The sequence below is a fragment of the Argopecten irradians genome, chromosome 14, assembly GCF_041381155.1.
Source record: "Argopecten irradians isolate NY chromosome 14, Ai_NY, whole genome shotgun sequence".
NCBI classification, from domain to species: Eukaryota; Metazoa; Mollusca; class Bivalvia; order Pectinida; family Pectinidae; genus Argopecten; species Argopecten irradians.
In genome coordinates this window covers 9,992,126-10,007,277 of record NC_091147.1, presented here as the reverse complement: position 1 = coordinate 10,007,277, position 15,152 = coordinate 9,992,126, and the positions used below count along the sequence as shown (strand labels likewise).

The 15,152-nt window shown below is 33.5% G+C and overlaps 1 protein-coding gene across 6 annotated transcripts in view; it reads right to left on the bottom strand.

Moving 5' to 3' along the window:
* Positions 1 to 10,101: 10,101 nt before the first annotated feature.
* The window catches only part of LOC138307723 (proto-oncogene tyrosine-protein kinase Yrk-like), a 104,105-nt gene continuing 99,054 nt past the window's right edge, over positions 10,102 to 15,152 (bottom strand). For all 6 annotated transcript variants that reach the window (XM_069248573.1, XM_069248575.1, XM_069248576.1 and 3 more), the window contains 4 exons: positions 14,672 to 14,931; positions 12,103 to 12,256; positions 11,611 to 11,742; positions 10,102 to 11,235 (listed from right to left, as the gene is read on the bottom strand). In XM_069248573.1, coding sequence (XP_069104674.1) covers positions 11,060 to 11,235; positions 11,611 to 11,742; positions 12,103 to 12,256; positions 14,672 to 14,931 — 722 coding nt within the window. In that variant the 3' untranslated portion in view covers positions 10,102 to 11,059. The remainder of the gene's footprint in view (positions 11,236 to 11,610; positions 11,743 to 12,102; positions 12,257 to 14,671; positions 14,932 to 15,152) is intronic.

Sequence of the window (15,152 nt, the reverse complement as noted above, 5' to 3'; positions counted from 1 at the left end):
GCCTTTTCAATTACGTGTATTTAATCGAATATTGATAGGCCTATCCACTAATATTTTTATAAAAATGAACTAGAATTCCCCAAACTAATGAACATGTCAACAAGAACAGTCCGTACAAAGGGAGACAACTGTTACAAACTCTGCCGACGCACTCCAATGCAGAGTGTTATAATGACACATGTGTTCACTGCTTCACTCATGTTACCGGGGACGCCATCATGGCTTCTGCTGTTGATATTACGGTATATATTTGTAATTATAAGTACGATGTCATGATATTTAAATATCACAGGCCTAAAAGGATATAATCTGACAATGATTTTGACGATTTTTTATTCAATTTGACCGAACGAAAATCTGACGTACATGAAAAACGGCGAGGTCCCGTACTATCGCCATTACCTGACGCCGTGTTGGTCCTGGAATGGCTGGCGAGTTTACAGCCGTGAGTGTTGATAATTTTGTTAAAAACTTGCTGTCAAAAATTCAATAATCCTTTAATATGTTTCATTTACAGTTGATCAGATCATTTTCGTGCATTTTTCAACGGCAAATAATGTACTAACATCCTACAATAAAACACATTACTCGGAACGATAGAAAGTGAAAGAAGCGGTGAACGGACGGTGAATCGGCACGGACAAAGCAGCAATAACAGTGTTTTACAGAGCAAATATATTGATGGAGCCACGATACAAATATTGATTAGTTTGTTTACGATATTTCAGGTAATTTGCGCATATATTGTGTTTAAGTTATAAAAAATCGGCAATATTTTGAGTATTTCCGACAGAGAAAATCGCCCATTTTCTGACATGTAAACGTTTTAATTAATTTTTTGAAGTCCTCATGTCGAATAATATTTGGAAATGATAGCATCACTGTATAATTTGATTCATTCTGAAGCAACATTATTAACAAAACATTTCTCAAAAATAAACATAAAAGTACGGCGGCACAGAAGTGACACGAAAAATATTTTTTTTTTAATGTAGGACCCCAAAAAAAAAAAGATTTTATATAGGGTGAAAAAATTTTTTTCTTTTACGTGCTCACGTAAAACTTATTACGTGAGCACGTAAAACGTTTACGTGCTCAAGTAAAACAGTTTGTGTAAGACAAGAAATATTTTTTATGTATGGTGAAAAAATATTTTTTTTATGTGGGACGAAAATGTTTTTTTTTATGTAAGACAAAAATATTTTTTTATGTAAGGTGAAATATATTTTTTTCTTGTTTTAACAATATCTTGTTTATTTGCAGATGTTGTATATTCTATACAAAGGGATATTCCGTTAAGATATTAAAGGATTTGTGCAGCCAAAATATTGTTTTTGATAATACGTCAGGATATTGCTTTGGATGAATGAAAAATTAAGTCCCACCCAACGAATCGCCTAGCTTTTAGCGCTATCGGTTGGTTTTGGTCGTGATTTACGGGTAGTGTCGACTACGGTTCAGAGATAATGAGATACTGATGTAGATATTTTCAGTTTCAAAACATTCCATTTACACCATTTCAAACATTCAAACAAGCATATATCTAACTTTAGATTAGATAATCTGTCCAATTTGATAGCGATATCAAAATGATGTTCGGATCAGTCTGGACTGAGATTTAGATAGCATATTACATAAATTTCTGTGTAATAAAAAAAAACAGTATAATGTAACACTATCTTATTACTTATTATTGTTTTTTATTTCAAATTTCTACCATAACGATGAAATACGTCACAGTTTTTGAGTAAAAGTAAAATGTGGACGGTTATTAGTTATGTGATATTGGAGTGACAATACCGAACTTATACCGAAAATAATATGTATATCTATATTGTTGCCTTTGAAACTTTATCCATAACGTTTACTAAAAAGCAGAAATACATCAATGATATTTCTGATATGTGTTTCTAAATTACAGTATAAGTGTAGATTTAAATTCATAATTTCAAAATTATACTAAATCCTTAAAATAGTATATCTATTGTCGATCCTTTTGTATATCATACCGAGATTTAATAGTTAGTATGATATATGAACATTTATCGTATAATCCAAAAAGTAACCACACATAGTGTTCAAATGAAAAAATAAAATTACTTGTATACAGGCATCATAAATCGATATGAATTGTTGTACCTTTTCAAAATTATACTTGGTGATATTTATATAAGTATATTTAGTGTGGTAATGCTGTAACCCTTCTTGTATGACTATACATGTAGATTCGAAACAGTGAAAATACTAGAACGAATATACGTACCCGGCCTACTATACCTTTCTAAAGACGACACCATTTTCTGTCAAAAAGTCTTTTGAGCTACAATATTGCAGCTATGAAAATACATGCTTAGAATTTTTCCTAAAACCTTAGAAAATTACGGGTGATTGCTATATTCCACGATTCCGTAATTACAGTACTAGACTGGAATAATTTTTAAGGTTGAATCTTTAGTTGAAATAGTTCTTAGAACCATTTTTGTTTCTGAATAAGTCAACTTCCATTATTGTTTTACCTGTGTACGACATATATATATGTAATATATATATTCCTAGGTACATGTATGATCAGGGATATTTTATTTCCATTTGCTTTTACATCTTCATTTTAAAAATGGAGGTGACAATAAAAAAAACCTAGAGCATAGATGTACGGGATTTCCATAATTCAAGTCACAATCCAATTAACGGATGTCCTAACCTGATTGACAGTAAGACAATAGCAAATACCCGACATAGTCCCACCGAATAGCAAATTGCCCGCGGCCAGGTACTTACAGGTGAGTTCGATGAATGGCGTTTGGTACAGGTAAACAACATCCTGGCCCAGGTATTACATAACCATCAAACCAAAGACATGGCTAATTATATATCTATATAGGGGTATCTACTCGTATATCGATTAAAAATTGAAAGCGACCGCACAGTCTGAAAAAATAGTTTGTTTTGCTAATATCTCAATATTTAGATCTTTTATAATATCAAAAATAAATTCTTTCTACCACATGTTGAAACGTTTTACGGTATTGTAATAAATGTATCTCAATTTATTCGGTTAGCAACACACAACACAATGTTGGTAATGATCAATCATCGGTGTGTATGTACAGAAAACATATACACCGTATACATATATGTATATATGTTTCTGGTATGTACGTCAATACTTTAATAAAGGATTTCTGAAATTGTTTCATAAAATTTCATTTTACAGTCACAAACTTTGTAATTCACAATGTATCAAAGATGCAGACTACAGGAAAATATTATGTAATTAAAGCTTATTCGTTGCTGAACTCCTCGACAAAAAAAAAATCGAAACTTTTATTTCTGTGTGGATTTTCTTTCATAATAACACGAAGATACCTGTTATTAGAGCATAAATTAGAGTATTTGAAACATCGAATTTCACTCTTTTAGTTATTTACATTCGAGCCAAAGTTATTGTATGATTAACTTCACTCAAAAGTAATCATAAAAAATCGTTGATCGGCTTTTCCTGTGGACCGTCGATGTAAGTGATAGCACATCAGTTATAGTACAGCTATAAGCCACGGACTATTATGATGTCACGGTTTAGAGCTAGAACATATGCATAATCGGGCGGTCAGAAGTTTGGACCTCGATATCGACGGTTTGTTATTCCGGTCGCGCGCGGCACGGATAGGTTTCTACACGTGCTAATAAAGCCATTTCCAGCATAAACTGAAATTATAATTTTTGACTGCACAATTCCTTTAACTAGTACTTTCATTGCAACAAAATGTAATATTCCAATCCAGTATTAACTTCTGAAATTGAAATCAGGGGTATCAATGTTTATAATATCCTGAGTTGGGTTAGATGTTTTAATGGAATATCCCTTGAGAGGAAATTGGACATTGATTTCAACTTCACCTTACACTGTTGTTAACATTGACAGATTGACACTGGATTTGGCAATATTTGATTGTTGGGTTCATTAATGGCATGGACGGCCTCCAATGTATGTTGTGTGTAGCATGCACAGACTGCGCTGTATTTGTTGGGTCTTCTTGTATAGTGGAACTCTTGTCCTTTTCATTGTGCTACATGTATTATGATATCACTGGAACATGCCGCTGAAGACACCCAAGCATCCCAACACACCTGGTCACATTAAACTGACAATGGGTCAGCCAGTCGTTCTACTGCCAGTATATGCTGAGCTCAGCAGGAGCATAACTACCACTTTCATACACTTTGCCCAGATGGTAGAAAGTTCAAACCATGATTGAAATTTCAAAACATGTAAAAAACCAACACAAACTTTCAAAAGGAATATATATTAGTCTTGCATCATTTTTATTCTATATATCATTATTCATTGTTCATATTTATTTCGCATACAATATTTTCAAGATCTTTGGAGCATTTGTTTTTAACAACTTTATAAGATTTAACATTTCCATGATTTAACCAATTTGCAAATATTTGATCCACATTATTCTATAATAAACAACAGTCATTCTGCGAAAGCACAGAATTTTCAATCTGTTATTTCAATCCATATTGATTGAAAATAACCTGAACATGTACTATTACCTCTTTTATGATATATCTTTAATATTTCAATATATCATTACCCTGTCTAGAATCTGAGCTACGCCTCCTTCAGTACTTTCAGTACTTTGATTATCTTTGGATCCCTATTTTAACCATTCTAGATGTTCTAGGGGTTACTATCACTCGTTATATTTGCCCCCTGGAATATGTCATAGTAAAACTGAAGGCTTTGTCTGCAAAAAAGATGAGACAGGTGGTTTGCTTTAATCAAAAGAATTTTTAATAACAATACATTGTGGTTGATTGTAAGTTGGGCATCACTCTGTATAGAACGAATATACGTACCTGGCCTACTATACCTTTCGACCGGGTACAAATTGGTCCCTATGTGTCCTAGTGGAGCAGTGCCTCCGAAAATCACTCGGGCACAATTTTCTATACTTTTTGTGGGTTGCAAATTATTTTGTGCGTATACAAGCATTTATATATTATTTTTGTCAAAACAAACATAAGTACCATTCTTAATATCTACCATACCGCTCACAAAACGTCAAATTCGTAAATTGTAGACTTGCTGTATAAATTCTCTTCAGAAACGCCTTCATATGTGTATGTGTGTAAAAAAAATGTCTCGCTGAGAATTTGATATTTTATATGGTTCATTTTTATGGCCTGGTAGGTAAGCTATATAAAACAAGTGCGATAAAATGCATGCAAACGTTTAAATAATGGTTTGCATGATAATTACTTTGCTCCATTAGCAATAATAGGCACCAATTGTAGCTCTAAAGACGACAACATTTTCTGTCTAAAAGTCTTTTGATCTATAATATTGCAGCTACACTCTGTAATCTCTATTATGTGCAGGCCTGAGATTGGACAGTTTTAGGTCACCTTACGGCTTACCATAGGTTACGATGGTCTTTAGTCCGTCGTCTGTTGACATTTCCTTGTGAACGCGATAACTTCAGCTTGATTCGACAGTAATTTACGCAGTTATTGTGTAGACCGACATTGGAAAGATCTTGGGACAAGTTCAAAAATCAGCGTGATTTGACTGTAACTAAGGAAGTAATTGCCCTTTGCACAGATAATTATTATTAGACCTTATGAACATGATTGAGTAAATATGCACTCAGCTTCATGAAACTTTGTATTAAGACTTACCTGATTTGATTGTATTTCTGGAGTTATTGCCCTTTACAATTATAATTATCGAATGTTGTGTACACAATTACTTGAGTAAATATGAACCGAGTTTAATGAAACTTTGTATTTAGACTAACACTGGAAAGGTCTCTGACGAGTTTGAGAATCTGGCCCTATTTGATTGTAACTTCTGGAGTTATTGCCCTTTGCAATAATAATTATTGAATGTTGTGAACACAATTACTTGAGTAAATATGAACCGAGTTTAATGAAACTTTGTATTTAGACTAATATTGGATCGTATGTAGACTTAACATTGGAAAGATCTGCCGTTCAAAAATCAGCTTGAATATTTAATTGAAAATAAATTGCTTCATTCTATAGTTCAAAAGTGCTTGACATTTTGTTAAAATCTTTTACTTACCTATGTGTTCACATTTGTAAGTCTGAAGAATCAAATAAGAAGACAAATTACATGAATTTATTTATATCATATTTATTCTCCTTCTGTTCCACACAGAGCAATGAATTGTAAACACTCTGCTTCAATCAAATCAATTGTTACTGACCAATACAAGCCTTCTCCAATAGTAATGTAATGAGCATTTTCATTGGTAGATCAGCACTACAAAAATGGCACAAAGAACCTTTTGCAGCAAGACTTAAGTATGCAACCAAGAACCGGACAAAGGTGGATACAATAGTAGTATAATAATAATATTCAACATATTTAACACAATGAGCTAAGTTTGCCATGACCAAAGTTTGTGACAAAAAAATACATCAATTATCTCCCTTTAGTGAACTCTCTGTACAATGAATACTGCGGGATGAAGGTGTTTCATTTAAATGACTCGGATAACAATGGTTATGAGATTATGATGGCAATATGAAGCAGGTTGTTGATATCAACCTTTTATATAAATAATATACACTGAATGAAACTGACACAAAAATACAGGGTACGTAATGAAGGGAAGTTCAAGCCAAATCTGAATCTATTGTTCAACTGGTTATAAGTGATAGACTATCTGATACTCGGTGAAGGAATGTACTCTACTCTCTATTGAAATACAAATATTTGTGGCATCTCAAATTGTACAAACTCTTGTGTATAGAACTTTTATACAAAATACTTATATTGTCATAACCTTTGGTAACTGGGTTTTTACTACTTGTGACAATGGTTGGTATCTTATGCAAACAAATATCTCTATATCAACAGTTCTGCATTATTTGTGCAAATTAAAAAAAAAACTTTATTCTAAACTTTAAAGTAGTTTCATAAGGTTGCAGATTAGATAACATGACTGTTAAAGGATGCACATTGTGTAGAGTCTATGATAAATGTAGGATCTCTCCTAATTTTACTATAGGAGCTTAGACCTCTCCATTCTGCCTCTTCATGTTAATGAATTGTGACCAAAACAACTGCTTATAAAAGTAATAAACCAAAAGAGACCAAAATTACTTAGAAAACTGACACTGGGCAGCAGCAGTTGATGAGAATTCATTTCATTTGCTACTTTCTGTTAAAACAAATTATTTACAATGATAATCTGTATGTACACAGGAAAATATATCACTTGTATGTATATCTATTCCAATGTCAATGTGTACAGTTACAGGACTCAGTAGCGGGACAATGTGTAGAATTACATTGATGAGATGATTATGAGAGTACGAAGGTGATTTTACCATAAATTATTATAATTATAAAGATTACACTTTACTGAATATTTACAATCATCCGCCAGTAATATACATGGTAGTATACACATAATTAGATTCAAGGGAGATGTGATCGACAATTCTAAATCTGATTCTAGGGAGATGTGATCGACAATTCTAATTCAGATTCAAGGGAGAAATAATCAACAATTCTTTGTTTTATCCTGACCGAAACCTGATGCATATATAATTGGACACAAGCTAACATGAGGTGGGTTTATCCTATAGCAACAATCCAGCTTTTAACCAGGTGTTAAATATGATCAGCTCAGGAAGTCTTCTAACTCAGATGAAGGATTTACCAAAAAAATAAGGAGAATTTGTATAATGCATTGTATTTTTTAACATATGATGAACGTATACAAATTATATGAGAATTTCTTTTTAGATAGAAAATATAAATATTGAAATTTCCAGTTATTGTAAGCCAACTTATTTTAGCGGCGAATAAATTTTGCATTTTCCTTTTTACAGACACTTTCACAGCAATTAAGTTCGGCAACTTAGACTTATATCTTTCAGCTCTGCTGAAAAAATATTTCCGATTGTTTATTGTCCATAAAAAACACACAGTTTTTTAACTTTAACACATACGGAAGTAAGTCTGTCTACAGTTATAGCAATACTGCATGCATTTGAAAGTTTATATCAGATGACAAATTCTCATTCTAGAATCATAAATACATGATTTAACAGCGATGCTAGACATTTTCACACTTATAGAAATATTTTTTGGGATATAATAACTGATACCTCAGAACAGATTTCAAAATACTGTATAGATATTATGTCATGTGATGCTAGCACCTTTGTACCTCGAGTTCCTACATACTGTAAGACCTGGGGCATTTGTAAATTATAAAATAACAGGTTACGTTAACGAGCTACTTATCCTAAACGAGTCTGACCCTCACACAACACCAACTCATATTAAATGAAATTGAAGGCTCTAATAAAATTTCCTTTAGTACAACTGTTTTACTGCATTTCACATAGACTTAAAATTACTGCATTTCACATAGACTTAAAATCTAAAAGAGTTTCTTCCCTTGTTCCACGGAGCTAATACTGGTAATGTCCTGTACTTTCTAAATATTGTATCCACATATATTATGAACTTTGATGTTGAAACGTCTATAGAGATTTCAGAAACATGTGACTCATCTACTCATCATAAAACTGACAGCTGGCATTGGGTAGAGGACATTCACAGACTTTAAGATCAGATTCACTACATGAGACATAAAACTGCCTCTTAAGATAGAAACGCTGCTGACATCGCTAATAAAAAATGTTCAGTACAAACTGGGGCGAAAATGTGATCAGTCAATTTGTTACATTTGTTCCCAAAGTGAGGCGAACCCTGTTAATTAATTTACACTATTAATTGTACATCTTGTCACACTGCAGAACACAAGAATTAAAGAAAATCAAAGAAAAAAATAAAATAAAGTGATTGAGTGTGTTTCAGATATATTATTTACATTTGTACAAAAAATATAGATATACACAATCTTAATACACATTAGAAACAGGGACACCGTCTACTGTAGCGACGGTCCTAGGCTCATCAACTGGGGCAGAACTAGCTTGCTATATCTAGTACAAAGGCTGTGGAGCCTCTCACACGAGAATTGGAATCAATATAAAAGTGCTGTACAGTTATCAGAGATTTCAAAACTTGGTTTCTATTGGCTGAAATGTTTAACCAATAGAAACCTCTGTAACATCATGATTAAGGTGAACCATCAGTGATGAAGGCATTTAAAACAAGAGTGTACATTTCAAGTAAAATCCTCATTGATGAGGATGCAGGTGATGAACACATTTGGATTTAATTTTTACAAATTACCTCAACCATATTAGATACTGGCAGTAAAGACAACAGCATGTTGGTAGGAGACAGTTTAACTATCCTCCAATCATTTACTCTATCAGCACAAAAGTATGTAGCTTATGTACCCGGTCTTAAATACAGTGTAAACAGGACAGAAAAGGACAGAAAAGAATAGTCAAAGTATGCCAAGTGGGCTTCTAATAAAGATCGGCAGAGTTGTCCAGAGTTTGTAGCTAAAATGCAGAGTTTTACTTTAATTGTTTTTTGTATGGTTAAAGATAACATTTGAGTGAAAACAAAACATTTTGAGACTTAGAAGGTATCAAGAGACTTTTGAAGTGAAAGTATGTAGTGTTTGTTAAAACGCAAAAATGTTTGTTTTATTTCTGTTGTAAGGTAAAGATAAAATTTGAAAAATAAAATAAAATATCTTTGGAACTTTTTTTTAATCTAAGAAAGTACCAAGAGTCTTTTGAAATGAAAATAGTGTATACATTGTAAATATATGTCAAGATGCATTGTCATTCCTTGATTCTGATTGAATAAACCTTTTCAGATCATATATGTAGCGTGAATAGCCATGTAAATATTTAGCATACGATAACTGTATCTATGATAATGATAAACCCTGATAAACGAGACGTAACAAAGTCTACAAGTTTACACTGAGAACAAACATTCAGAAATGTAAAATGGAAGTTTTGAAAATAAAATTTTCTCTTACAAATATTTCTTACATAAAAGAGGTAAAAATATTTTTTATATTCAATTGTCTTCTTGTTAAAATAGTTTGAAATGGATTGGCTCAAAAATGATCAAAAGAGGAATTCTAAAACTGACAATTAGGGTCAACAAAATGATTGTAAAGCTTGTAATTTTACTTCAAACATATAAAATTGTACAGAAGGATAAATTGCCCGGATGGCTTAAACAGCCCGTCGAGGTATATATTACTGGTAACCTGTACAAAACATCAAATCTACTATATAGCATACAACCCTGCATGAAATGAAAAGTTTAACAATCATTCTGTACATTATGTGACAATATCTTAAATTTAATGATGAAATATGAATCTAAAACTGAAGATCTATTATGAATAAAAAATAAGTTTTTATCTTTCAAAGTGAATATTCAATATCTTAAGCTATATATGTGCATTCTGTAAGAGATTCGTGTCTGTCAAGTGTAACAATTCTGACATGGTACATTCAAATATTTAGAAACCAAATTGGTAATCAAAAACATTCAACTATCATATCGCAAATAATTGCACACAATTTTTGTAAATCAATTTAGAATTTTACCAAACATTCACACTGAACAAATCCCATGTATCCTAAATCTCAGATAAATGCTGTAGAGATGATGAGTCCAAACCCATGCGTATTACATCCCATACTGGGCTTGTTTGAACACAATTTTCACCTAACTGATACATTTTCAGAAATATAACTCATTCACCCCTGAAATGTCATAATGGACTGTTCTTGTCCTTGATTTGGGAGAGTCTAAATGTGTCTTCAGGGGGTGAATGAGTTAAAACATTTACGTTATAATCCATTGCACTTTGAAATCTGCTTGTGTAGTACTTGTATCATCCTAGAAAACCTTTCCAGTCTCACAGTATTCCCACACAGGCATTTTCTGTAGTTTCCATGATGATTTATAAAGGCTTGACCGTCTTTCTTATTCTATTCAGAAACTTTGCCGATGAATTCACTCTATTCTATAAAATACAGCACAAAACTAAGAGTTTGAAAATGCCCTGTTTCTGCCTTATAAAAATCTCCTTTGAGACAAATCTGTTTCTTCAGGTCATGATGATTGTGCGTCATGTAAAAATGTGTTCAAAAAGTCAAATGAAGGTCGTGAAGGAGGGTTTGCATTCCAACACTGTAATATGACATCATAGACGGCTGGGGGACAGGCTTCGGGGCGAGGTATCCGATAGCCATGCTGCACATTGTCAAAGGCTTCCTTGCTTCCTAAACCTGGTAACACAATACACAGAATATTAGTTAAATCATCATAGTATTAGTACTATTTTGTATTGGTAACACAATACACAGAATATTAGTTAAATCATCATAGTATTAGTACTATTTTGTATTGTTACAGATTATCTCCCCTTGCTATGTCCTAACTTTGTGATTAAAACATTTTTTTCATAGAAATGCAAATCATTACTACTCAAGGACAGATATCTTTTTCTCTATGAAAGCATTGCGCTGTTGTTCTAGCCAATCAGAAATGGCTTTAAAAACAGCGACATCAATTTTAATGGTATGAGACAACATAATTTTTCAAGCCAAAGGAATTCCTTGTTACAAGAAAGATTGAACTATACAATGTTGTTTATTCCTCACCTTCGTATGGCTCCTTGCCATAGGAGAATATTTCAATTAGCACTATTCCAAACGACCACACATCAGCTTTCGTACTGTACTTATTACACATCAGGACCTCGGGAGCCATCCATTTGATAGCCATTTTCAGTCCTACAATAGAACATTATTATTAGTTCTACTCATGCTTTTTTCTTCAATCTTATAATGAAACAGAAATTATAGTGCTTTTCGAAATGCCTCTTTTCAGTGAAAGTGATGAAAAATCAAAGTCCTTCATGCCATTCAGAAAGAACATACAAGTTTGGTTTATTTTACCTTTACACTAAAACTGCAGGTTTTATCTACTCACTATATGTTACAGTTCTTCAACCATACATTCTGCTTAATTTCTTATCATAAAACTCAATTTCAAAAGATAAATGTTTTCTTTTTTGATATAATTTTCAATACTTGTCAAAATTCAGATATGACAAAAAGGATGACAGTGCCTGATACATGAAATGAGCATACCTCTCCTAAAGTTAAAGTCAGGATCGTCAACCAATTTTGTCATCCCAAAGCCAGCAATTTTCACCACATTCATATCCCCTACAAGTATATTCCTGGCGCCAAGGTTCCTGTGAACGAACTTCTCCTTCTCCATGTACGTCATGCCTTCTGCAATCTGTCAACACAATTAGATTTAATCAATCATTGGTCAGAGATCTAAAATGGTTTTTTATTTTTGTTTTTTTGATAAAATAACCCTTCGGTCCTTCCAAATCTCAACCTTAGGCCACTTGACCTCCCTCCCTTATCTCCTGGCCCTTCCTGACTACAAACCTAGCCTTCTCCTTGAACTCTCATGGCCTCTACTCTAGCTCACCCCTTGACCCCTCCTGACTTCTGTCCTAACTCGCCCCTTGACCCTTCATGACTTCTACCCTAGCTTGTTCCTTGACCCCTCCTGACTTCTGTCCTAACTCACCCCTTGACCCTTCATGACTTATACCCTAACTTGTTCCTTGACCCCTCCTGACCTCTGTCCTAACTCGCCCCTTGACCCCTCATGACCTCTACCCTAGCTTGCCGCTTGACCCCACCTGACCTCTGCCCTAACTCCACTCCAGTCCTCTCATGACCCCCACCCTAAGTGTACCTCTGGGCCCTTCCTAATCACTATATCTTCACCAGACATGTAAGGCAGTCATCAGTCCTAACAGCTCTATCACTGCCATGCATTTATCACAGATATCTTATCATGCCAAATTCTGGTGCACAATTTGCAGTATCTATTAGCAATAATTTGATACACATCATTGAAGATCAACTGCATCTATTTTCCCCTTGATAGTATTGTTAGATTTTCCATGTAGAAAGCACAAATCCTCACCTCCATTGATATATTTCCATATAGATTGACTCAATCTAATTAAATCCGTTTAATAATTTCTGAAGTTTATACATCAGTTTTGTCTTTTTTTATTACAAGGAAAACACAAATGTGAAAGAATACAAGTAAATCCATTAAGTTGACAAGTCTTGAAGTATTAAGTTCAGCTGAGCGCAGGTGCTCTCACAACATGGACAGTACACACTAATGACTTTGTACCTGATGAACCCAACAGTAATCTGTATCAACATTACGACATTTTTCTCTCTATGACTGACAGCTGTGTAGAGGTACCCGATTCAACACCAAATGACACCAATGATTCAAATTTGTACCTCTAGTGGCCCTTACATTTAAAGCTTTACAATGATACATCATTCTTTTTAATCCTTTTCTGTAAATGACTGAACACCCAGCTGCAAGGCCATACAAGACATTTATATAGAACTAATAGATTCATCACGATATCAACTATACATATGGTGGGTAGGGAGGCTTAAAATGTTTGTGACGTTAGTGAGGGGAATATCATCACCATGGTAACCAATCAACAGTTTTTATCAGTGTGATTTGTTAAATTTATCATCTCATGAACTGCGAGTCAGAATAATTTGGTGATTGATTTTTCTTAAGACTTGATTTAAAAAATAACTGTAACTTCACTGTTTTTAAAATACTGAAATAGCTTTAATTCTTCCTCTATCACTTAAATGTGCTGGTGTTTAAAAAGAAAGCTGCTTTTGAAATTTAAATGAGAATTTCTCTAATAAACTTTCAGGAGCAAACATCAATTCTAACATTAAATACCAAGTCTATACGCTAGGCATCAGCACTGTCAACACTGATATTTTATAGGTTTATTGAATCACTATATAACAACGAAATTTTAAAACAAAATTTTTGTGACAATAACACTCAAGCATTGATATGATGTATTCCATGAAAACTGCGCAAAAGAGGCAAAAACACTCTAAAGACCAAATTATTGCGTCAGATTGAACCCTAAATTGCTACGGTACCAGGTAAATTTCACTAAATGCACTGGAATAAACCAAATCATTTGATCAATTAAGCTTTCTCTACAGAAGAGGGGAGTGCATTGCCTTTTTTCTGAGAGTAATCTACGCTTCCTTCATCACCGCAGCCTCTAATGTTTATGAGTTTGGCGGCCACACAAGCAGACGAGCTAAGGAGTTACAGCTTGTGTAGTCTCTAATACTTCCACGATTTACTCAATTTAAAGTACGCCAACTTGTAACTATTCCAACTTGCTAATGTCTCTAACCTTCTTAGAACAATATTTCAAAATTCAATTTTGATTGATCGACGGTATGTCTTTACATTAATTAGAAATGTGTTCATTTATTCTCTTTTAAACTATTTCTATGTTTTAAAGATGTTTTCATTTTAAGTAATTAGTTTCTTCTGAAAGCTTCATATGAAATAACTTAATAACGAAGAAATCTTTGAACAACACTGTATGCGTGACTTGTATAGATAACCATTCCTCTGAAACTTCTGACTTGGAGATTACTGTTACTGAAGTAAACAGGGAATTTGTACACCCATGAATAATATGATGGTACTGACACAGACTCATATACTGACAATGCTAGTTATAATACCCCACACAACCTTATCACAGGACATTGGATAAACAGAAATATTGTTTTAATTAAAGAAATTCTGCATGTTTGACAATTTTACCTGTGTTGCTATCCAGAGAAGCTGTGTAACCCCAAGGTCACGACCTTGACCTTCCCGTAGGTGCATTGACAGGCGACCATTTAACATGTACTCTGTAATAAGGTAAATAGGCTCAGCCTCATTCGAGATTCCCAGAAGTTTAATGATATTAGGGTGCTCAAGCGTCTTGAGGATCTGTCCCTCGTCCAGAAAGGCTGCCGTGGAAACAGCATCTTTTTTCTGCATCTTGATTGCCACCTGTCGACTACTATGCCACGTACCTGTTAACGAGATATTAATTATGACATTTACAAGGAATATCAAGAGCAGATGAATTTATACAAGGAAATGAAGACTGGTACCTGTTTTACTACAAATGATTGGTACCAAAAAGCACTTTGTAAAGGTATATATTCTGAGATTTGTTAAAAAACAATATTTATGTTGAAATTCATTTATTTTTCTGTCTTTTCTAAAATTTGTTGTAGTCATCAAACACCAA